This window comes from Sparus aurata, chromosome 19 (assembly GCF_900880675.1).
Source record: "Sparus aurata chromosome 19, fSpaAur1.1, whole genome shotgun sequence".
Classification (NCBI taxonomy): domain Eukaryota; kingdom Metazoa; phylum Chordata; class Actinopteri; order Spariformes; family Sparidae; genus Sparus; species Sparus aurata.
The window spans coordinates 27,612,218-27,637,675 of NC_044205.1; the positions used below are offsets into that span (position 1 = coordinate 27,612,218).

The 25,458-nt window shown below is 44.9% G+C and overlaps 1 protein-coding gene across 1 annotated transcript in view; it reads right to left on the reverse strand.

The window, feature by feature from the left end:
• LOC115569822 (phospholipase D1-like) overlaps positions 1 to 17,135 on the reverse strand; it is a 17,359-nt gene extending 224 nt beyond the window's left edge. The window contains exons 1-17 of the mRNA XM_030397988.1: positions 16,865 to 17,135; positions 9,529 to 9,699; positions 9,289 to 9,452; positions 8,169 to 8,311; positions 7,851 to 7,962; positions 7,679 to 7,744; positions 7,535 to 7,593; positions 7,244 to 7,336; positions 6,990 to 7,142; positions 6,739 to 6,888; positions 6,046 to 6,129; positions 5,420 to 5,501; positions 5,224 to 5,334; positions 4,955 to 5,137; positions 3,774 to 3,993; positions 683 to 811; positions 467 to 585 (exon numbers count right to left, since the gene is read on the reverse strand). Of these exons, the coding sequence (XP_030253848.1) occupies positions 467 to 585; positions 683 to 811; positions 3,774 to 3,993; positions 4,955 to 5,137; positions 5,224 to 5,334; positions 5,420 to 5,501; positions 6,046 to 6,129; positions 6,739 to 6,888; positions 6,990 to 7,142; positions 7,244 to 7,336; positions 7,535 to 7,593; positions 7,679 to 7,744; positions 7,851 to 7,962; positions 8,169 to 8,311; positions 9,289 to 9,452; positions 9,529 to 9,667 (2,007 nt within the window). The 5' untranslated portion in view covers positions 9,668 to 9,699; positions 16,865 to 17,135. The remainder of the gene's footprint in view (positions 1 to 466; positions 586 to 682; positions 812 to 3,773; positions 3,994 to 4,954; positions 5,138 to 5,223; positions 5,335 to 5,419; positions 5,502 to 6,045; positions 6,130 to 6,738; positions 6,889 to 6,989; positions 7,143 to 7,243; positions 7,337 to 7,534; positions 7,594 to 7,678; positions 7,745 to 7,850; positions 7,963 to 8,168; positions 8,312 to 9,288; positions 9,453 to 9,528; positions 9,700 to 16,864) is intronic.
• Positions 17,136 to 25,458: the final 8,323 nt, after the last annotated feature.

Sequence of the window (25,458 nt, forward strand, 5' to 3'; positions counted from 1 at the left end):
CAGCAGACGCTCCTGACGCCACGTTAACCTCTCACCAAGTATTAAAAGTGCAATTATTAGTCGATTAATTGATGAGCTGATTGAAAGAAAATCATCTGCCAGCTATTTTGAGAATCAATTAATCGTTTCAGGTATTTTTCTGGCTACAAATGTCAAGTATTTGCTGCTTTCAACATCTTAAATTTTAAATATCTGCTGCTTTTCTTTGTTATTCAAAAACAGCAGATGAAAAACTTTGAGTTCTGGAATATCGTGATGACATTATTTTTTCACATTTTATAGATTAAAAGGATAAAAAGGTGGACATTTGTAAGAGATGTAGCTCCATAACCGCTAACTGCTGCTCACGATGCCTTCTGACAAGCTGCTGTTAGCCAAGTTAGCTAGCCGGTTAGCATGCTAACATCTCTGCAACACAGTAGACAGAACGTCAACACCAATCATCAGCTGCTGTGTGACCTCTGACCTTGGTGAAGTTCCACCGCTGGATGAAGTGTCTCGCCACATCTCGAGCCGCCTTCCCATGAACCACGGAGGCGATGTCGTGCCAAGGCATTCTGGGAGTCGTGTGTCTGTCTATGAAATCTAAAAAAACAAAACCCAGCAGGAACAGGAGTGTGAGGATGATGGAGGACGTTAGATAACAACGTTCTCCACTCGTGTAGAATTGCCGCTCGCTCACCATCGAACGGTTTGTCCAGCTGGATCCAGTCCTTGTGCACGAAGTTGCAGTAGTCTTTTCCGTGCCAGAACCGCGTGTTCCCGAACAACTCCCCGACTCCTGTTTGTAGACTGCGAACAGAACCGCTTCCTGCAAACACACACGTGAATATACAGTCATTTAGAGTCAGGAAGAGGCGACTGAACGACACTGCAGTCCGTCCACAAACACCAGGCGTCAGAGCGTCTCAGCAGATCGTCGCTACTGGTGTGAAAATAAAGATGGAGGCCGTGAGCTGAAGCAGAACCGTGCCGAGTTTGACAGTGATGGACTGGTGTTTGGAAAAATGCTCTGACGGCACTTTTACAGAAATTAAACAGCAGCTGGAGGAAACAGAGAACTACAGTCAGGATCCATGAAGTCTACAGCAGTGAGGAGACGGAACTCAACACACATTCTGATTGTTTTACTCACCTGAAACACGAGGAAACAAACTTTAATACATTGATTTAAAGGGATATTCCGGTGTAAATTTAATCCATGGTCTAACACACAGTGAAACTGTGTTAGACTCCCTCTGGAGAGATCAAGTTAGCAGACCGCTAATTTACGGAGTTTTATCAACCTCAGAAACGACCGCACGACAACAATACACTGCAGTAAATGGATCCAAATATAAACCGCCACCAAAAAGCCACAAATAATGCTCAGAACAGCACCAAACTTCAGCAACAGTACAAATAGGGTCTCAGCACATAGTCCGGGGCATCTAACCTCCGCTAGCTTAGCTGGATTTCTACTGAAAAGCTGACTAAATTTACCACTCTTCTGCAGCAGCTTCCTGTTGACGGGAAGTCCCGACGAGTCGATTACCGAGTGCAGTAGAGTTCCGCGGCTCATGGATGAAAATGTATGATTATGACTCCATGGAAAAGCAATCAAAGTTCATATGTGTCTTACCTGCCAGTTTATAACAGTTATTATCGAGAGCGGACAGGGAAAAGAACAGGAATTGAGCATTTCTAACCGCACTCGGTAATCGTCGCGTCGGGACTTCCCCGACCCGGAAGCTGATGGAGGAGAGTTGAAATCTGTTTTTAGCTTTCAAGTAGAAATCCAGCTAAGCTAGCGGAGGTTAGATGCCCCGGACTATGTGCTGAGACCCTATTTGTACTGTTGCTGAAGTTTGGTGCTGTTCTGGGTATTATTTGTGGCTTTTTGGTGGCGGTTTATATTTGGATCCATTTACTGCAGTGTATTGTTGTCGTGCGGTCGTTTCTGAGGTTGATAAAACTCCGTAAATTAGCGGTCTGCTAACTTGATCTCTCGAGAGGGAGTCTAACACAGTTTCACAGTGTGTTAGACCATGGATTAAACTTACACCGGAATATCCCTTTAAGTAGTCGGACCGTGGAGACGGAGAGGTTTGTCTTTGAGTTTATAGCAGCACTTGTTTTTCTCACGTTATCTCCGACGCTTCCCGTCCGTCACATCAGCAGGATCAACAGAGACGAGCTCGGCAAACACACAGCGGATCTCCTCAAACAGACATCTGTTTCACCGCACAACTCATTTCTGTGAGCTCACAGAAATATGAGTTTGTTTTAAAAAGGAGGGAAACGTGATTACAGGCTGCAGCATCTGATCAAATGAAACCTCAGGCCGGTCTGATGTGTGTAAGGCCACAAGTCAAGTGGGTTGTTTCTTGGTACTGGTCCAGTTCAGCTAATCTGATCCCTGTTTTCCACTTCTGCTGTTTGTCTACTGCACTTCAGTGTTTTAATGTCTCCTCTCTCTGTTAATGTTTTAGCTCACCTGACAGTCTAACAGTCGTATAAAACTGAGACAAGCAGCAAATTCTCACATTTGAGCAGCTGGAAACTGCAAATATTTGGTACTTTTTGCTTGCAGATCCAGAACTTCTGGAGGGATAAACACCCAGAGTCACATCAGATTCTGTTCTGAATGCTTTTCTAACTGTCGGGATTAAAACGTGGATTTATCTTCACTCCTGTTTCTCGACACTTCCTGCTCCACGTTTTCCAAACCGACCTTTAGTCACATCGGAGGAAAAAGAAGCTTTAAGACTCGCACACAGAGAAAACAAAGGTTGTTCACTCCAGATCAGAACCACAGCAAAGCACACTGGGAGACGGGATTCAACGCTGCCGCCGCCACGACTCACCAGCCTGACACTGGCCGATCGGAGAGGCCGTCCGGAGCTCGACCAGCCTGCTGGGGATCAGACCGTGCTGGCTGCTGATGCTGTTGGACCAACCTGAACACAACGGCCACAAACACTGAGACGGCAGCACAGAACGAGGCGGTCGCTGCGTCACGAGGAGATTTAAACACCAATGAGTCAGGACCGGGAAACCAAATCCTCCTCGAGGGCTCGTTCAAGCATTCTTGCCACATTAAAACGACGGGACAGACATTAATACTCGTTAATAATCTGTTTTTAATCACTGACAAACACTGTAAGCTGTTGTTTGTTCTTAAAATGTCAGAAAATTGTTAAAAATCTGTTTCTCAAAGCTCAAAATGACGTCCGCAAATCTTTTGTTTTCTCCACAACGCAAATATATTCAGTTCAGGGGGAAAGAAAACAGAAAATGTTCACATGAAGAGGCTGGAATAAATAAAGCTAATCGATTATTAGATGCTCTACTGGAGTTTAGGAGATACTACAGGGTAAAACTAGCTTCCATTAGCTGCTCTGCTATCGTTAGACTCCCACATCTGGATCAGTGAAGATCAACAGATGTTTGGTTTTATGTCATTTACATTTTCAGACTCTCCTTTAAAAAGATATTTCACAACAACAGCTCAGTTTCTCCAATCGGTCCAGAGTGACGCCTCTTCACAAACAAATCAATAACGGATCTCTGACGCAGAAAATAAACAAGTCTGGAATTGAAGCTACATGCTAACAGTGAGCTAGCTGTGTGTTGTTGTTTGTTTATCCTGAAGTACACACTGTGAGAATCACACCATCTGAATCATTTCGAGTGATATTGATTATGATATGATCACGACCTCCAACATGGCCGCCTCTTTCTTCACCACACATCAACATCTCACCACCATCATTAATAATTAAAGTTCTCACTCTCGTCCTCCTCCAGGTCGCTGTCGCTGTCGGCGTGGGCGAGCCCGTGTTTCTGCAGGTGTCTCCTGATGCTGAACCTCGTCCTCTTCGTCCTCCCCTGTCCTTTCAGCTTGGGCTGGTCCAACGAGTCCGTCACCGTGAAGATTCCCTTCCCGTTGGTCTGAGAAGCGGCGCCGCTGCCGTTGGCCGGGGACGCCATGTTGGAGGAGGCCGCTCCAGCCTGAGGGTGAAGAGAAGTCATTTAAAAATAAAACATCAACAGAGCTTCTTTTAAAACGTCTGTGTGAAAGAAAATCTGATGGTTGGTTCCAGATTCAAACAATGTTTGTCAGCCAATAGTATAACAGCGTTGGTGTCAGGTGGTCTCTGTGTTTCAGCCATGACAGACTTTGTTTTTGCCAGTTTGTACGAAAAAATGTCGGATTTCTACAGTTTGTGCTCAGAATCCTGCACAAATCAGCCACTTTGAGTGTTAGCATTAGCGTTAGCGAGCGTTATCATGATTAACAGCACTTGTTTAAAAGGTGTTATTGATGTCAGAGTGATTTGTAGGTGCAAGTCCAAATAAAGGCAAATGGAAAACAGAAACAATAGAATATAGAGATGAAAATGAAGACTTTAAAAACAAGTTTGTGTCCAGTAAAATGACTCTTTACAAATTCTGATTAAAAACAAGTCGAACACGATTAATATCAAAGGACCAAAACTGAATCTTTCACATTTTTTCACAGTTTTTTTATTAAAATCCGAAGGTTTCTCTGTTTTGTGCTTTGCGTCAATCAATTTTATAGAGAATTTAATGATTTTTTTTAGAGTTTCTTCATCAACACAACACATTTTAAACCCTCAGTTTATTTAAAAAATGTAAAATTGAGGAAACATGAAGATATGTGATTTTATCTGGGTGTCGCTGTGACGTTTAGGACGACATGTTCAATCATTATTTACTCAAAACGTGAAGGAATCTGCCTGATTTTAAACCTTAAACACTTTCCGGCTCGAGGTGAAACTAAAGAACTGGACAGGGAGGCGCAGGGCAGAGAGGTGGTGCAGGTGGTGCAGGTGTCCTGTCCTCACTACATGTTGGACAACGATCAGGTGACACCAACAGCGTCACTTCAGCTGAGTGTGTGTGTGTGTGTGTGTGTGTGTGTGTGTGTGTGTGTGTGTGCGTGTGTGACCTGCTCCAGGTGTGACAGTGTAACACTCCCGACGTCCGTCAGCCGGTGCTCCCTGTCGTCCCAGCGACCGTACGCCAGGTCGATCCCACCGACGAAGGCCACCGATTGGTCGATGACGATGATCTTCTCGTGATGCGCCCACAGGTAGACGGCGGAGGAGACGTGGTCCGGGTGACGCATCACCTTCAGAAGGGGAACAGTCAGGCGTTCAGACAGGAAACGCGTCTCTACGTACGATCAGACGGGTGGACGCGGAGGTGTGCGCTCACCTTGATGTTGGGGTGCAGGTGCAGCAGCGTTCTCTTGCTGTATCCTGAGTTGATGCCCAGCGCCAACTCCACCTCCTTGTACAGCATCACAAAGATCCGCACTCCTTGTAGCTGCAGGAAACAACACAGACACCGACAGTCAGTCCGAGTGGTCAGAGATCAGAAGAGATGAGAGAGGAAACAGTTTCCTGCTCACCGCTTTACGTCTCAGCACGTTGTCCAGGCGCCAGCGGTTGCCCTCGACAACCGGCCTCTTCAGGAAGATCTCTGGACTCAGCCTGCAGAGAAACACACACATCACAGTATCCTGCTGATCTACACTTCTATTTCCCCACTTTTTTTGGCTTAAATACCAAACTACAGTAATTAAATACCGTCTTCTTCCGTCTTACATCTTTCTTTCTACAACTAATCTGGAAGAATAAAAAAACAAAGCCGGAGAAACCGACCAGACTTTATTCTCCTGTTTCTGACTGCAGGACTTTAAGTTGTAGTGGAGTATTTTCTAAATCACTGAGAGACACACACACACACACTTTGCATGTGCCATGTAAATGTGTGTGTGTGTGTGTGTGTGTGTGTGTGTGTGTGTGTGTGTGTGTGTGTGTGTGTGTGTACTAGTGTGACAGTAGTCCGAGCCTCAGACTGTAACTGATCTGTTTGACCAGAAAACCTCCTGAGAGGTGACCGCCGAGTGCACTCACTGCACTCTGAACACACACACACACACTCACACACACACTTCATTATTATTCTGCCAGACCTCTTCTTAGTGCGATTGCATTTAAAGACACACAAACAACACACAAAACACACACTTACCACCAGTCTGTGATGAATATTTCCTCTTTGGCCTCTTCAAGAGCATCAGCCACGTCCTCCATGTATGTTTTCCCATTCACATACCTGTAAAAGAGACACACACACACACACACACACATCCAAGTGCACACACACACGCACAAACACAAACACACACACACACTTTTAGACAGCAGGAACACAAACAAACACTTCCCCCCTCTCACTTTGCAATCAGTCCATCTTCTGTTCTTTCAATATGCTTTTTATAGTGGACCAGTCAGCTGTGCACACACACACACACACACACACACACACACACAGACACAGACACACACACAGATACTGTCTGTCTGTCTCACAGACAGTATAGTGTTGCCCAGCAGGGAGACAGGTGATGAGCAGGTGAGGCTCACTTTCCCTCTCTTTGTGTCGGGTTACTCCAGCGAGAGACACACACACACACACACACACACACACACACACACACACACACAAACACACTCTCTGCCAACTGGACCGGGCCTCGTCTAGACCTTTTTACCGACATCTGGCCCCGATGTTCAGCTCTAATTAGCTTCAGTTTAACGGGCGGGAGGTTTTCCTCGTTAACACACATTATCAGAGGGTCACTTCACAACTCCGAATAAAAACACATCTGAAAACATCTACAGCGGCTGGATATGAATAATGTCGGCTGGTTGCCGTGGTTACCATTTGGCAGGGATGTTCACTTCCTCCCTGGCGAAGGATCCGAAGCGGTGGTCGGTGAGGAAGGCCGAGCCGTGCTTCTGGACGAAGCCCTCGATGGCCTGACCCCACCAGCGGGCGTGTCTGTAGCTGCTGCACTTCAGAACCAACGACCTGCAGACACACACACACACACACACACACACACGGAGACGTCAGAGGGGAGAAGTTGTGTGTTGTGAGTAACATCTGTGTGAAGGACGTGTGTCACTCACCTGGACAGGCTGTCGATGCGGACGCCGTGTTTGGTCTCCGTGTCTTTGGAGTCCATCTTGATGTTGAACTCTTTGTCCACCAGCATCACGAAGGAGATGGCGCCCGAGTCGGGCTTCATGTACAGCAGGAACGAGTCCTTCACCACCAGCCAGCTGCACAGAGACACAACACGGTCAGAGGTTTAATATGTGACGGTCAGAACTTTAAGGGAACCTCCATCGTGAGTCTGATGTTCCGGTCGGTGGTCACAGACCGTTTGGACCAGCGGTAGCACATTTTGCTGCGACCACAGCAGTTCATCCCGGGGATTCGATGGCCGCCGGATCGCTTCTGCACCATCCCTTCTCTGGAAGACAAAGACAGAAACATACTGATCACCTGAGTCTTCACTGATGAAGGTTGTGTTGTGTCGTGTTCTGGTTTGGGGAACTTAAACTAAAGTTCTTTGAACCTTTGTTTATCGAGCGTTGGTCAGATAATTTCATTATCAGATATCAAAGATTTGCTCTTTTTTATATAAATATTTCTAGAAGTTGGTTCTTACAGGCCTTTTGGTCCCAGGTCATGGATGAAGGACAGCTGGCTAACATCGATGAACTCCATCTGAAAGAGAGAAACAAGCGTTTAACAGACATTTTCCTTGTTTTAAAAGTTTTCCAAGATGTGTTGAACCCCTCTGATTCCGTACCGTTGCGTGGTAGTTCCTGTACATCGGCATCTTTAGAAGGTTATTCAAGTAATCTTCAAGTTGTTTCTGGAACAAAAAACATATGAGAGGAATGTATCAACCAGCCAGAACAATAAAATCAAACATCCAGACGTATGAAAGCAGGAGAGATGTCGGCGGAGGAAACGAGTACCCTGCGACTGGAAACTTGCTCCTCTCGGCCCAGTTCGTCTCGTCCTCCTCTGGGGAGGTTCGGCATCTCCCTCACCTCGCTCCTCGTCGCCGTCTGCCTTTTCACCGTGTGACTGAAGAGAGAAGCGACAACGACAGCTCAGAGGTTCGTTGGTTCAAACCCCAGGACCAGTTTGAGCAACTTAAACGGAAGGTTTAGGTGAAAAAGGCAACGAGATGCCACCAAAGACAAAATGCTAATCTGAGAGTTTGAGGCTCAAACTGAAGCCAAACCAGTAAATCCAGAACAACAACAGGCAGAAGGTCTCGCAGCGTTTACCTGCGTGACGGCAGCGGCAGCCTCATGAAGGTCTTGTAGGTCCTCAGGTCTCTGTGGAGATCCATGAAGTGTTTCTCCTTCCTCTTCACCAGCCATGTAAACTCCCCGTGCTTCAACTCGATCTTAAACACCGCCGGCATCGACTGAGACAACAAAGACACCAGACATTAAACACCAACATTAAGAAAGGTTTCCTTATGTTGAACACACAAAAAGTGTTCGAACTGTTCGCTCACTGCTGGTCATGTGAACTCTTTGCTCTCGCTTTCTTTAGCTGTAGCGACTAGCTGCCATTAGCAACTTAGCTCAGTTTGCCGTGAAGCTAAGTGACTATTAGCTGACAAGAGGCTGCAAGGAACACAACCTCAGATGGAGACACAGAACTGGGACTGAACGCAGCCTCTGAGAGCGACGGACGTCAGTTTGGGATAAAGTACAGAGGCGATTTACAGCGACTCCGGGGATGAGATGACACGACAGACGAGGATACGAGAGATGAAGTTGGACATGAGCGACAGGTTATGACAGTTTGTAGAGCCAGAATATTTATTCTGAGACCAGAGGTGATGATGGGAAAGACAAACCAAGACTGATTCTGTGAGTTTGATTTAGTTTCTGTCCAGTTTGAATGAAGTGTGTTTCAAGATTTGTCAACGAGGCGATTAAGCTCGTCGAAGTTTGGTAAAAGAGGAGGAACTTGAAATCAGAAGGTGTACGATTGTATTTGAAAGATTAGTAAACAAAACAGGTGTCAAAATGTTTCCTTTCTTGACATTTTGGGAGTTTATTTTGTTTAGAAATGATCACACATCTCCGACCTGAAACTCACCTCTTAGGTACAAAGTGATATCAGGACACAGGGTTAGTTAAATTAAAATTCTGGCCATATCTCACAGAATACACCTTTAAAATGAACAAATCATTTGAGTTTGAACTTGAATTGACCGTCTGACAGCTGAACTGTGACACCACACCTCCGACTGGCTTAACGCTTAGTCATTTAAACCAGTTTGACATTTGTGCGCTCATCAACAGGTTGGCACGTCGTCTGACATTATTTAATAACTACACAGTGTGAAAGGTCATGCAGGTATGTGTGCGTGTGCGTGTGTGTGTGCACCTTGCTGACGCTCCTCTGGTTGGAGATGTTGAAGCGGTCCTGGGCCGAGGTGAACCGCTCCACCTCCAGGATCTTGGCGGTGATCGGAGAGGACAGGAAGACTTTGGCCGTGGGCTCTTTGAAACCCACCGTGTGGTAGATCGCTGTTAGAGGCAAACGCTCCGCTGCAGAAACACAAATGACGTCAGATGCTCAGCCATGACACACGAACACAAAGCACACAACAGGTAGCCTACACACCTGGGGCGTTGGAGTCGGTGATGTCGTACTCTCCGTCCTCCAGGTCGAGCTCGCGGGTGTCCAACGTCTCCATGATGCCGGTCATGTCGTTGGCCACCAGCTGCAGCGTGCTGGTGGTCGGCTCGGACTGGCGCAACATGGCTAGCACTCAGTGTGGAGCCCGGGGCTCACCTGGAGGGACAGGTAAGGAGGGGGAGGCGATGTTATTACCAAAAATAAGACTCAGACATTAATCATATCATTTTATTTCCATACTCCAGGCCTGCGTGGTGGCACAGGGCAGCCAAACATCGTCCTGTTATTAAAAAGATATCATCATTCTTGATCAGCTGCTGCAGGAAAACAATGAGAGACTCCATTGACTGTTTACTATGTTTGCACTAATGAGGAAGTCACTATAAAAAGGTCCACAGATACACATTTGTGAATATTAAGGGGCCATAAACTGAAACAAGAAGAGGCCATGTGTTCATTTATCAGCAATAAAAGCACTTGATGGCCGTCTGACGCTTCGTTTGAAGGCAGTTTAAGAAGCCGGAACCACTCAATCGACTGATCGTTTCAGCTGAACTTGGGTCGATTACCAAGATAACATTTAACAGAACCCGAGTATCTCATCCATCATCGGTCTCTTCACGTCTCTCTGACGGATCTCCTCCGTGTTTTTTAAACCTCCATCTTTCCTCCATCGGCTGAGAGACACTAATCCAAACAGCAGGACGAGCAGAGGAAGCAGAGGCCTCAAACACATTCCTCCATGGAAGTGTGTGAAGAGGGAAGCAGGTCAAACGGTGTGTGTGTGTGTGTGTGTGTGTGTGTGTGTGTGTGTGTGTGTGTGTGTGTGTGTGTTCGCTCATGAATGAAAAGAATTGACTGGAGGGAGAAACTCAGAATCTGACCCAGAAACATGAACGTGATGATAAATACTGTGTGTGGGTGAGACGAAGAGAGAGTAACGATGTCTTCAGATCAGAGAGACGGCCCGACTATAAACATCTGTCATTGATGATGTCATCAACCATGCAGCCAATCAGAAACACGCGGCTACAGAGAGCTTGTAGGTGGATCTGGTCCTTCTGAGTGTCTTTGTAGTGATTTTAAGCATTTTTGTAGTTGCTTTCAGTGTCTTTGTGGTCGATCTGTGAATTGTTTTTGGTCGTTTTGAGAATTTTTGTGTCTTTGTGGACATCTATAGCATCTTTATACTAATTTTGACCGTCTTTGAGGTCATTTTTATCATCATTGTGGCTGTTTTGTGTGTTGTTCAACAGTTTTAACCGTCTTTGAGGTTGTCTTCACTGTGTGTGTTACTTAGAATGTCCTTATGGTCATTCTGAGTCTCTTTGTGTTGTTTTTGAGCATCTTTATGGTCGTTTCAAGTGTTTTATGGTCGTCTTGAGTGTCTTTCTGGTAAGTTTGAACGACTATGTGGTTTTTCTGAACGTCTTTGAGGTTGTTTTCAGCATCTGTGGTCGTTTTGAGTGTCTTTGTGGCCATTTTTATTAAGATCGTGGCTGTTTTGTGCGTTGTTGGGCAGTTTTAACCATCTTTTAGGTTTTTGAGCATATATGTGGTCGTCTTAAGTGTCTTTCTGGTCAGTTTGACGGCTGTGTGGTTTTTTTGAGCATCTTTGTGGTTGTCTTGAGAGTCTGTCTGGTCGTTTTGAGTTTGTAGTTGTTTTGAGTATCTTTGTGGTCATTTTGAACGTCGTTATGGTTGTTTTGAAAAGCTTTGTGGGTATTTTCAGCGTCTTCATGGTCATCTTGGAGGTTTTTTTTGCTTTTTCTGAGCGTCTTTGGGGTCATTTGTTATCAACAAACAGTTTCTTAATGTTAACTTTAAATTAAAAACAAGCAGAGATGAAGCTGCTCATTATATATTTTTGATATGAGCCTCAAACCTGCCGTCACATCTGAACTGCTCCAGAATAAAACTAATTAAATTACATCTTCACACTCTGAGCTGTGGTATCAACACACACAACTGATGTCACACTTTAAAGAAAGTGGGGCGAGTATTTATGAAATAATAAACTGTTTCTCATTATATTAAGATCTAATTATTATCTGCTGTTCAACACGAGCAGGAACAAGCTGTCAGAGGAGCAGAAGATTCTCCTGAGGAAGTCCGAGTCCATCGTGCGTGAAGTGTTTCCTGCCTCACAATCTTTCTAACAACTTTCTAAAGTTCACTTCTGAGGAAACGACAATTTATGTTTTGGTTTTGCAGACGGTTGAGCTGCGGTCTGAATGCGGTCTGTCTGCTTTCACTTCCTCCTCCAGGCGACACCGCTGCCAACACCGCCAGCCACAGCCAGAGAGACCGGTCCGATATCCAGGAGCACCAAACGGGTCTGAAGCTCACAGACGCAAATCAGCAGCCACGCATTTCCATAAACCTGCCAAACACTGAACCCTCCACCTGCTCTTTGAAAAAAGATACGAGCCAAGAATGTAAAGGGAAGAGATTTATGTACATGAAACCATCTGAATCCCCCAGATCGTTATTCTATAGTTCACATATTCAGTACCTTCAACACTGAAACATCACAGGACGTTAAATCACTCAAACGTGACAAATTCTGTTGGTGTAGCATCTTTAAAATAAACTGTACAACTAAATGAAATGTGAATCGACTTCCCTCATAAAAAAGCTATTTCAGCCCTTCATGTAAAGAGACCTTAAAGGGATATTCCGGTGTAAGTTTAATCCATGGTCTAAATCACCGTGAAACTGTGTTAGACTCCCTCTCGAGAGATCAAGTTAGCAGACCGCTAATTTACGGAGTTTTATCAACCTCAGAAACGACCGCACGACAACAATACACTGCAGTAAATGGATCCAAATATAAACCGCCACCAAAAAGCCACAAATAATGCTCAGAACAGCACCAAACTTCAGCAACAGTACAAATAGGGTCTCAGCACATAGTCCGGGGCATCTAACCTCCGCTAGCTTAGCTGGATTTCTACTGAAAAGCTGACTAAATTTACCACTCTTCTGCAGCCGCTTCCTGTTGACGGGAAGTCCCGACGAGTCGATTACCGAGTGCAGTAGAGTTCCGCGGCTCATGGATGAAAATGTATGATTATGACTCCATGGAAAAGCAATCAAAGTTCATATGTGTCTTACTTGCCAGTTTATAACAGTTATTATCGAGAGCGGACAGGGAAAAGAACGGAATTGAGCATTTCTAACCGCACTCGGTAATCGTCGCGTCGGGACTTCCCCGACCCGGAAGCTGATGGAGGAGAGTTGAACTCTGTTTTTAGCTTCCCGATAGAAATCCAGCTAAGCTAGCGGAGGTTAGATGCCCCGGACTATGTGCTGAGACCCTATTTGTACTGTTGCTGAAGTTTGGTGCTGTTCTGAGCATCATTTGTGGCTTTTTGGTGGCGGTTTATATTTGGATCCATTTACTGCAGTGTATTGTTGTCGTGCGGTCGTTTCTGAGATTGATAAAACTAAAAATTAGTGGTCTGCTAACTTCATCTCTCGAGAGGGAGTCTAACACAGTTTCATGGTGATTTAGACCATGGATTAAACTTACACCGGAATATCCCTTTAATGATGAAAAGCATGTCTAGAATAATACTGCGTGTGTCAGAACCGACTCACTTCAGGCCCGACTGACTGAAATCTCATATTACAAAATAAATACAGCATCAGTTTCACCCCTCAGCTCACCGATGAATCCACAAAGTGTTTCTCAGTGGAAAGAAAAACAAATCACATGCAAATGTTCCTGAACTTCACTGTTCTATCCATGAGACCGAAACACACATTTGTATACTCAAACCAGACACACACACACAGACACACACTGTGTATATAACCTGTAGTATGCAAACCATCCCTGGCATTAACACCCTGTGTGTGTCTGTTTGTGGCTCTGATGTGTTGAAACCGTGTGGAGGTGCGTCACAGGACGGCCAACAATAGATCCTGGAGGAACCGGTGAGACGGGGAGTTAAAATAATACCCTAAAAAAAAAAAGCTGCAGGAATAAAAGTGAAGGAGCGACAGAAACCGAGCAGAAAACTGAGATTATAAGAGATTAAAATAAACACAGGAGGCGTTCACAGGAAGCAGCGCAGCTTCAGTTACACCGGCTGTGTTTTGTCTGAGGAGGGAAATAATGTTATCAGCTCCGACCGTCTCGCAGAAACACACACGGACACTTTTCTGCATGTCTGAACTAGATTCAAACACAAAAGAGTCACAGAGGTGAAACATGTGAGCTGCTGGAGCTTTAACGACGTTCAAGGTGGAAACTAAACGACCCAAACTGTCACGTTTGTGGTTAAAGACGCCGGTTCTGATTGTGGTTCTGCTTAAGAATCTACAGCAAAACAAAATACAGTGAGATAGTTATTCTTGTTTGTAAGTTTCAGTTCCAGATTTCTTGTTGTGAATACTTTTCCACAGGAGCGCTAAAAGTCTTCCATCGAGTCGTGACGCTGGTTCATAATTAATTTCTTAAGTTTATTTGAGCGTCTTTTGTTCGTGTTTATGTTTTTATAATTAATTAATCATTTCAGGGATTTGTTTCAAGGAAAAGTGTCAAACTTGTGCTGGTTCCAGATCCTTAAATGTGACGATTTTCTGCTTTTCTTGACAGTAAACGAAGAGTTTTGGAGCCTGACTGATATTAGGGAGTAAAGATATTCTGATATCAATACATCAGCCTATATATCGGCTATATCCACAGAATACAGACATGAAGATTTCATCTTTTTCCAATTGTCCCTCCAGCTGCAGATGTCAGACTGAACAACATATATTTTGTCACACCGACTCTCTTCTAGCTCTGTTTTTGGTCTCCACCTCCTACTGAGAGAAAACTATCAGGCTCGGAAGCTGCAAAACTACATTTCTGTTGGTCAGAAATCAATTCATCTGATCAACCTATAGATTATTGGAGCTGTTGGATATAAATCCTTTCTGCTTAAAGATATTTCTCTGAGGACGAGTTAAATCCACACGAGTCAAAACAAAAGAGGCGTGAAGGTTCATTATTGACCTTGGAAAATAAATACCAACGATTAATTCTGGCAGTGGTCAGCGTGTGTGTGTGTGTGTGTGTGTGTGTGTGTGTGTGTGTGTGTGTGTGTGTGTGTGTGTGTGTATTATGAAGCAGCCAGTGAGCACTCACATTAATTGGGTAGAGTGTGGACCAATCACCCCCCCACCTGCATCACTCGCCAGCCAGGTGGCAGGATGTTGAGCCCTCACACACACACACACACACACACACACACACACACACACACACACACACACACACCAATGCAATCAGGCTGATTGACACACACAAACCTCTTTCTTCCTCTTTTCTTTAACTTGTGTAACTTCTCTCTGTCACACAAATCAGTTAGAAATGACACAGCTCTCTCCAAATATCGAATGTTTCTGCCTCCTAAAGGTGAAATATGTAACAATTTTAGATCGAGACAATCAGAAATTAATTAATTCTATCAACAGGATCTGACGAATTAACATCTGTGAGCTGCGCTGAAGAAACGAGCCCTGAAAACCTCCGTCTGCTTGCTGTGCTAGTCCGGCTAGCTGTGCAGCTAACTGAGCTAACGAGCTAACAGAAGCTCAATGATGGATGTATACAAAGAGAAACAGTTCTTACGTTAAATTACATCAGCTGACTTTATTAATCACCAGGGAGGAAACTAGTGATCAGTCACAAAGACAAAGACGTGAGTCACAGCAGAGACGTCACAGTCGGGTCGCTGTGACGGAGCTGTACGCTACGTATCAGACGCCATCAGTGATACATCTGATGTGTGTGTGTGACAGACAGGAGGGCGGGGCTGTGGGTCACCTGGCAACACAGTGTGCGTGTGTGATTGATCAGGTTATCAATGAAATGCCAATCATGAGTGAGAACACCAACAGAAACAGGCGACACAGACGCGAAAACACAACCTGTATATCAGGAGACGAGCACAAACATCACAGGTCATTTAGTAGTTTCTTCTTCATCCTTCTAACGAGCAGTTCATCATCAATAACCGATCACTATAAATACACCAAAACACCAACAGACAGCAGTGGTTTGACTCCTCCACTCTTGTTCTGTCTCAGATACGAGTCACTGATTTTGAAAAGTCCTCAAGAAGAATCTAAGAATCCATTCTTGTTTATAATCTCTGTTTCCTGCGACTCTCCTCTCCCGTCTCCCTCTCGTTTATGTGGATCTGTCCAATCAAAATGCTAAAGCCGATACACAGATGGGATTTGCTGATTGATTGATTGATTGTTCCTGAAAAGCTGGAAAGCCGTAAAGTTTGAATTTCTAACTTGGATACAATATCTGGAGATATATTGATATTTAACGCCACGCTGGGGAAAATCCATGTCAGTTCATTTACTTCTGGAGGAGGAAGATTATCTTAAACTAGATTTTTCAGATACTCTGATCACGTTTTGATATTATTGATAGAACTAGTAGGAAGGTGTCTGGACCTGGACCTGGACCTGGACCTGGACACAGTCCACCTCAGAGAGCATGGAGAAGAACTGAGGGAGCCATTTTGGATCATTCTAACATTCACAATACTGGTATCAACACCAACAGTGTGACTTCTTTAAACAGCTTTTAATGTTTCACGGTGGGTTTTACCCACCGTGAAACATTAAAAGCTTTTTAAAGACGTCACATTGTGATTGTTAACACTTTACAGTCGAGCTCGATCAATAAAAACAGACGATATCAGTCGATATCATCCAGGAATGAATCCTAACAGAGCAGCGTAGAGAGGAGGACACCGTTTTTAATTCTTTGCTACAGATTTTTAAAGGTTTTTCTCTGTTTTAACTGTAGCCGGGTCATAAATCAATAAAGCGACAATCCTGACGAAGTTTTATGAACAATCAATACATGTTTTTTTTTATCTTTCGGCACCAAAAACAGACTCTGTGTCTCTATAAGCACTTATAGAGAAAAAAGTTACTTTGAGCTCCGAGAAAAAACATTTTTGGTATTTTACAAAAACTTAAATCGAACTTGAAATTGATAATTGGACGGGAAAAAAAGGCTTGCAGTAACATTTAGTAGCACACACACACACACACACACACACACACACACACATAAACAGACACACACACACACACACACACACACCCTGGAAACTGGAGACTAGCAGCGGCTGCAGATCACTGGATTATACAATAGCAGGAGGAGCATGAATTTCCTTTCTGTGCACACACACTCAGAGACACACACATACACACACACACACACACACACACACACACACACACTCAGAAACAGACACACACACACACACACTTCTCCACAGTGATGGCATCCACTGACCTGAGCCCGCGGAGGCTGAGGGAAGCCCGTCATCATCATCATCATCATCATGTCTTCACCTCCCTGAACTGTCTCTCCACGAACAAACCAAACAAGAACAAGAAGCCTCCTCTCCTCCTCTCCTCCTCCTCTCTTCCTCCTCCTCCTCCTCCTCTGCTCACACACTCTCTCCAACACACACACACACTCACACACACAGACACACACACACACACACATCCACAGAGCCCTGACAGACAGGCTGGGAGGTCGAGAGCTGAGTGCAGCGGCTCTGCAGACGGAGGAGGAGAAGAGTCGGGCGGGCGGGACGCAGCGCGGGAGGGAGGAGGCGCGATTGGCCCGAGTGACATTCAGGAGCCCCGAGACAGCCAATGAGAGGAGAGCAGGGGATTTCCTGTTTGAGGCACCTGTCTGAGTTAAAGGGGATTCATGCCATTTCAAAAAAAAAACTTCCACCAACTTCTCAATTAAACTTAATCGAAAGAAAGTTAATCTGAAATGTTTTGATAATATTTGACAGAACACTTCGCTCGTCTGCAGCTTCTCTTCTTCTCATGTGGGAATAAACATGAATAGATTTGGTTAAAAAAAAGGACCAATCACTGCAACAGTTTGCATAATTCTGCCTGGAGTAATAAAATCTGCTTACTAACTCACTTTCTGTTTTATTAAATCATGCAATGATCTCACAGGAAGTCTTGTGCCAGAACATTTCCTCATCTGGGTGCAGACTTATTATACAGTATTTGTGCTAAGCTGGGCTAATTTGCAGCTTCGACCGATGCTGATGATATCGGCCGACCGTTTATATCGATCTGAATATTTCAGTGACTCAGTCTTGGTTTTGGAAACAGGCTGTGCAGGGATCAGTGAGTGTGTGTGAAGCCCGAGAGGCGACGAGCCGGCTGACGTGACTCATTGTTGACATTCCAGAGACGAACCAAAGCATTCAAGCTCCCACCCACGTGTGAGCGCGGCAACACACACACACTTTCATAGATAAACTCTCTCTCACACACACACACACACACACACACACACACACACAGAGGCATAAATAGACACACTTTCACAATCCTGTTTGAAGGGGGAAGAATGAGAAGCAGTGACTGAGCTCAAAGCTTAAATTGCAACATTTCTCTATGGAGTCTGGTAGGCGTCACAGGGGGAACTCAGTTATTGCCCTCAAACTACAAATCATTTTCTAAAACGACTCATTTGACTGAACCGCGTCCTCACTCGACTTCCATCTCTGCTGCTCATTCACCGTGAAGAGCCGAGTTCATCATCAGTGAATCCTCGGGGGGGAAATGATCCGTTCTCCTGTTAAATGTTCAAAGAATATTAAAAAGGAGAATAATAATGTGTGATTTCAGTCCAACATCACCATAAAAAAACAGCTTCAGGTTCAAGTTGAAGCCAGTTTAACTACAATAAACTATCATGAGGAAAGTTTCTGTGGATGCTAACATGCTAATGTTCGATGTTGTTTAATGTTTACCTTCTTTGTGATCTAAGTTATGTGTGTTAGCATGTTAGCATTTGCTAATTTGTTCCAGCAGCTATCTCTCAGATTACAGTCCTGCGTCACCAGTGTTGGAGTAATGTCCATCTGCACCCGTTCTGCTTTTAGTACAGCGGGAAACCCAACTGTGACTCACATGTGGAAGTGAGTCCTGTTATTGCTAAACCCTAAAAAAGAAAAGGCGTGTATGTTTCTAGCTCGGAGGCTGTTGCTGCAGGGGTGGACTGAGTATCGGCCGACTCACTATCGGAGCCGATATTCTGCTTTTTTCCGACTATCCGTGTTTTCTTTGTGTCAGATTGACGATAAAATAAATACATTTTTCTTGATGCAGCACGTCACAAGTGATAGCCGAACAATGCTGAATAATCTGAATCTGAAAAGTAACTAAAGTTATCAAAGAAATGTAGTAAAAAAGTAGCAGATACTAATTAATTACTATTAATCAGTGTTGTATTGACCCTGAAACAGTCCTATCAGATGACCCCGACACCAACAGTCTACATCTGTTAGCATGCTAACATCTGCTAGTTTGTCCCAGCAGCCATCACTCAGATGATTAGTGATGCATGATTTATGAGTTCCCAGTCGACACTTTCACTTAGATGATGTCAGATTTGTGGTCAGACGCACTTCAACAACCCTGACCACACAATCCAAGATGGCTGCTCCACTTATCCACAGTGCTGTCTCAGTAAATCAGTCGGACACACAGCGCTGTCCAAGCTTCCCAACAAGTTGCTTCAGACTGACACACACAGAAAAAAATCAAATTCACAGATCCAGGGTAAATATTCCACCATCTAAGAAAGGTGGAGGACCCTAAAAACTGATATTTTGTTCAAGTGCATGACAAAAAAATACCCCTAAAGTCGAGCAACAAGACATGATCATCTCTGTAAATGAACGCTTGGTGTAAAGCAGAAGAACTCGCTCTGTTGTTGCTGCTCCTGATCAATACTGAGCATCGACTCGTCTTTGTGACGCTGCTCATTAAGTAACAATCACCATTATTCTTAATGACGTCTTAATGACTGTTCCTCAGCAGCCGGAGCTGAGCTTAAAGGATCAAATGTTACAAACCACAAAACGATCTTAAATCACAGAACAGAGACTTTTCTTCTGAACTGTTTGTACGTAATCGTGAAATAATTACATTTTTACGTAATCAGAGCCTAAAAGAATGAACTGTGGAGCTGATTAACCTCCAGAACAAACAGGTTGTCATCACAAACACTCACACAGAGAGGAAACTGACTCATGAGCGAACATCCTCTCAAATCCACCAACAATCTCAAATATATATCTGATTCTGAGGTGCTGAATGTGGCCTCAGCACAGACATTGTGTGCCAGCGCCACCTGGTGGTCGAAGAAAAACCAAACACGTGTTTACAGAAGTCATGATCCGGTTCCTCAGGATGATCCTCTGAGCTGCTGTGAGCAGTTTCATGTAGGAACTATGTTATTTATTTAAGGAAGCGCGCGTCTTCTCATCAAGATACAAAGGAACGATTGAGTTCTTGTGAAAGTGAAATAACAAAGAGTTGGTTCCAGGGTTAATTCCAGGGTCAGCAGAAACAATCAAATGAACACGTAAAGATGAATATGTAAAAAATGCAGATGACCTTTTGCACGACAAAGTGAGACAAAGAGACCTCGAGCATTCAAAGAAGTATCCAGAGGAAAGTTTACTCTCGCTACCGGATTAAAACCTTGTATTTCCAGTTTGAAGGAGTTTCTTTACAGAAGGAGAAGGAGAAGTGATGACTGTAGGAAGGAAGAAAGAGAGAATGAAAGACTCCAAGAAAGAAAGAGCCGACTTATCTCCTGTCATGGTTCAAATCAGGTGACAGCAGCTGTCCAATAAATGAAGTAAAAAGCAGAATATTTCTCTTTAAACTCCAGCGGAGAAGAACGAGAACAGGAAGTAAACGTCTATATCGAGTCGATTAACACAAATCACTGCAGGGACGAAGCTACTAAAGCTACAACGACATGTGTCAATAAAGCAGATATTCAATGATGAGCAGCTCAGTCGACTGATCCACAACTCAGTCTCGTGTTTCTGCTTCTGATCGGGGAAACAACCACATTAAAGTGTGATCCAGGTCTGATTCCTGTGAAGCACAGACACGTCAGAGCTCCACATGTGTGCCGGTCGTGGTTTATCACCATCACGTCATGTGAGTATTAGCTGACTGTCACATCAGGAGGTGGAGGAGGTGGTGGGAGTTATGACAGCCAACATGGCCGACCACAGTCAGTGTCATCCCAGTGGACCCTTTGGGGGAAATCTGAGGGAATAGTTTGGACAGGAAGTGGGATTATCTCCACCTGTGATGGTGGTGATGGTGGTGATGGTGGTGATGGCGTCTGTGGTCACTTAGCTCACATTTATTCTGGTGTTTGTTTCGGCTGTGTGGAGATACATTTTTTACATTTTTGTCTCCTGCTGCTTCAGTTCTGCTGAGAAGCTCCAGAAATGTTTTGTGGACTTCGATTCTTCACCTGACTGGACTCGTTTCAGTCTCTTGAAGATGTTCCAGCTCTCATCCAAGAGACTGGACCACCACGACCCGGATGAGTACTGAGTCCACACTTTGTTGTGAACGTTGTCTGTGCGTCTCTTTCTCTTTCAGTCTGGAGGTTGTGCTCCTCTGAAGGAGGGCTGTGGTATCTCACAACCCGCCTGAAGTGTTTCCTGACTCGTGTCTTGATATTTGTAGCAACATCGGACAGTTTGACAACGCAGACTGACTTCATCCAGCACCATGTGACTGTCAGTTTGAACCACACTTCCTCCTCTTTCTCTGTAAATGTGTGCAACTATGACTCTGTGTGTGTGTGTGTGTGTGTGTGTGTGTGTGTGTGTGTGGTCAGGTTACACAGGAACCTGACTTCATTAACAGATCACCTCCCGCCTCTTTTTCTTTATCGAGGGCTGAAGACTCCTCTCGTCGTGTCGCACCAGGAAGTCTCTGTTTCTGTCAGATGATCACAATCTCCTGATCGTGACGCGATGTGAATGCTTCCACTAACCAAACCAGTGGCACAACAGGCTGAGTGTATGCGCTCAATTTTCTAAGACATGTCAGGCATTCAGCTGACAACTCCCACAACATCCAAAATCACCATTATTTATCAGCAGCAGCTCGTGTGTCACTGAAAACAACACACCAGCTCGTTCACATCCAGCATTTAGTTCCACTGACAGATTAACAACCCGGTCAGAACCTCCGTCAGAACACACTCTCCTGTTCTGAAACCCACTTGATGAGTGCAGCCTTCACAGCAGCATTTCCTGTCGATCAATATGATGTCTTAGTCTTTACTTGCTCTGCATCTGATGCTGATCCCTTGTATCAACAAATCATGTTGATACAGTGGCGTGCACAGACTATTTGAAGGGCAGGGGCGAAAGAAGGGCACTTTAGAGCACGTTTTGGCTCCCAAGAGGGCAGTTTATCATGTTTTAACCAGCCAAGGGTGCAGTTTAATGTGTTTTGCCAGCCAAAAGGGCACTTTAGCGTGTGTTTTGGCTCCCAAGAGGGCACTTTAGCGTGTGTTTTGGCTCCCAAGAGGGCACTTTATCATGTTTTAACCAGCCAAGGGTGCAGTTTAATGTGTTTTGCCAGCCAAGAGGGCACTTTAGCGTGTGTTTTGGCTCCCAAGAGGGCACTTTAGCGTGTGTTTTGGCTCCCAAGAGGGCACTTTATCATGTTTTAACCAGCCAAGGGGGCAGTTTAGTGTGTTTTGCCAACAAAGAAGGCACTTTAGCGCAGGTTTTGGCTCTCAAGAGGGCACTTTAGTGTGCGTTTTGGCTCCCAAGAGGGCACTTTAGCACGCGTTTTGGCTCCCAAGAGGGCACTTTAGCACGCGTTTTGGTTCCCAAGAGGGCACTTTAACATGTTTTAACCAGCCAAGGGGGCAGTTTAGTGTGTTTTGCAAACAAAGAGGGCACTTTAGCGCAGGTTGTGGCTCTCAAGAGGGCACTTTAGCGCGCATTTTGGCTCCCAAGAGGGCACTTTAGCACGCGTTTTGGCTCCCAAGAGGGCACTTTAGCACGCGTTTTGGTTCCCAAGAGGGCACTTTAACATGTTTTAACCAGCCAAGGGGGCAGTTTAGTGTGTTTTGCAAACAAAGAGGGCACTTTAGCGCAGGTTGTGGCTCTCAAGAGGGCACTTTAGCGCGCATTTTGGCTCCCAAGAGGGCACTTTAGCACACGTTTTGGCTCCCAAGAGGTCACTTTATCATGTTTTAACCAGCTAAGGGGGCAGTTTAGTGCGTTTTGCCAACCAAGAGGGCCCTTTAGCACACGTTTTTCAACAACTGGGCCACGAGGGGGGGGCAACTGCTTTGTGCACATCACTGTGTTGATATATAACATTTCAGAAAAGGACACACCCACGAAAGGTTCCCCGAGGCAAAGATGGCGTCTTCCCGTTGATTATTTTATCTGAACATCAGTGAAGCTGCATGTTTCTGTGTCTTTTCTCAGAACGACTCGTCAGTCAGCCGAATAGTTTCTGAAACGCTTGTTTATATCAATGTGACGGAAGATAACACGTCGGTCTAAAATAAAACATCTGGGTCACTTTTAAGTAAAAGTCATGAATGCAGTCGAACAGGACGGACCTGTAACGTTCCCACAGCGGTCTGAATGTAGCTCAGCATGTTGGAATATCAGTTTTTGGTGGACGTTTTCTTTCACTGGCTCATCTCTGACGGAGTGGCTGTGTTACCGTCAGTTTGGTTTCTTTAGTCATTCTTGCAGAAGTCCATCACTCGTTGGACGTGTCAGTCCATTCTCGAGCAAACAAATTCAGCTTCTTTTTCGCTTCAGCTGCAGTTTTTCTTGGCGTTTTGAATTCAGGCTGCACAGACGATGAGAAGCCGTCGGTCTGTAACGACACCACCGCCTGATGTGAACTAACCAAACACACTTTTAACAGAAGTAATATTCTGCCATTACAGGAAGTGTTTTCACGGTTGACCTCTCGTAACGCGTCTCACGGCATCTGATCTCCGTGATGTTCGCTTGTTTCCAGGAGATTCTGGATGGATTTAAGTGCTGCAGGTGATTTGTCGTCTCTCCTGCAGAGCATCAGGAGGCCGGTCTCTGATTGTCGGACTGAAGTGTTGTTTGCTCTCGTCGGAGTGCCAGATTCAATAAACTGTCTAAACGTCCTACAGATTACTGACTGAGAAGAATGTAAACAGACATATCCTACTGTTGTCGAGCTGTAAATACTTTCAAGGTCGTTTATTTCATCTGAAAAGTGGAGATGAATGTACTCATGTGACTGCAGCTGCTTCAGATCGTGACACGATGAAGAGAAGAGCGAGGAAACGGCGTGAGAGCTGCTTTTATCCGGCGGGGAGGTTTCTTCTCCAGAGAGCTAATTCAACCCGACACGCTGCTGCTGCTGCTGCTGCAGAGAAACATCAAACCTGTGACCTTCTGGTTACACAATAATCTCTTTAAACTCTTGTGTGCCTGTGAAACACTCAGAAACGAGCTCCTTTCTTCCTCTTAGATTAAATTTCAGCAGCATTTTGGGGAAGTTGAGGAAATATGAGCCTGATATCAGAGACGGGAACGACTTTGTCCCATCAGAGGAGTTTTGAGTTTTTTTTGCGATGAAGGACTCGACTCAGCAAACCTGTGTCGTCTCTCAAATCAGATCTGAAGGATGGACTGTCTGCAGGTGATCAGATCATATGTTTGAGTCCAGATGTTTCTATCAGACACATCTGCATGGGTCGCTTCGGTGCCGACAGGTGTCAGTGACGCTGGTGAAGCCTGATCGATCATCTCGCTCTCCAATCGTCTATCGTTTCCAGACTTCTTTTTGCATTTTGCATTTTTCACTGTAGAGTAATAACCAGTCTGTGTTGTGAGCCTCAGTGTGTGTCTGCTGGGTCTCACTGTCAGTCTGTGTGTGTGTGTGGTGACATTTCACTGCTGACAGTTCTGATTAACGGCTGGACCTCCCGGACCGATCGACAGACAGACAGACAGACCGACCGACCGACCGCGCCCGCTGCCCCTTGAGCTCTCCTATCAGTGTGTTTGTGTGCTGGAAAGAAAAGCACACACACACCCACAAAGTCAATTAAGCACTCCCATTCTGAGGACTGAGTTTGCTGGAAGAGCCATTACATGAATATATAATCACACACACACACACACACACACACACACACACACACACACACACACACACGCACACACACACACACACACACAGTATCCTACCTACAAAACACTGGAGCCAAACCCAAACCTCGTCTCTAAGTGACGAAGCAAGTAGGTCAACTTTGCCCCATTTAATCATGATAGAAAAACCACACACACACACACACACACACACACACACTGGCAGAGCAGGTTCTGCTATAACACACCGTCACACACCGTCACACACACACACACACGTGTACACGCCCATCTCTAACACACACAAGAAATCCGGAGGAGACGTTTTACATTTTCTCCTTCTTCTCTTTCCTCAGACTTCCTGTCTGGGCTTCCTGTCCGTCAGTGGCGTTACCACGACAACCTTCATGCCCCCCCCCCCCCCCCCCCAAAACCCCAAGCCTGTTGTTACCCCACAGGTGTTACACCAGGTGTTACAACACAACTACAAGCCGGACGTACATCAACATGACAACATGGAGCTGTGATGGAGTTCACCTTGTTGATCTCCGGTGTCCAAAAGAATCGGCACAACAAGTAGATCAATGGGACAAACGGATACGATGCTGTTTAGATATAATCAAAGAAATATATTACTGTGAAACATCAGCCGAAGGAACAATTAGGCCCAACTAGATGAGAATGTGTTGTGGACAGTGTTTCATAAAGTTTAAACAGCTCGTTCTAATGAACAAATCTTAAAATCAAACGTTTTTCTAAGGGAGTCTGGTGACTTTCTCCACTTTCTTTCCCCCAAAAGAAGCAGCCTAGTTAACATGTTAATGAGCTCAAATATTAAAGGAACACTCTGTAGTTTTCGGGGAATAAATATTAATGAGAAGATAAAGATTCTCATTGGCTGATATTG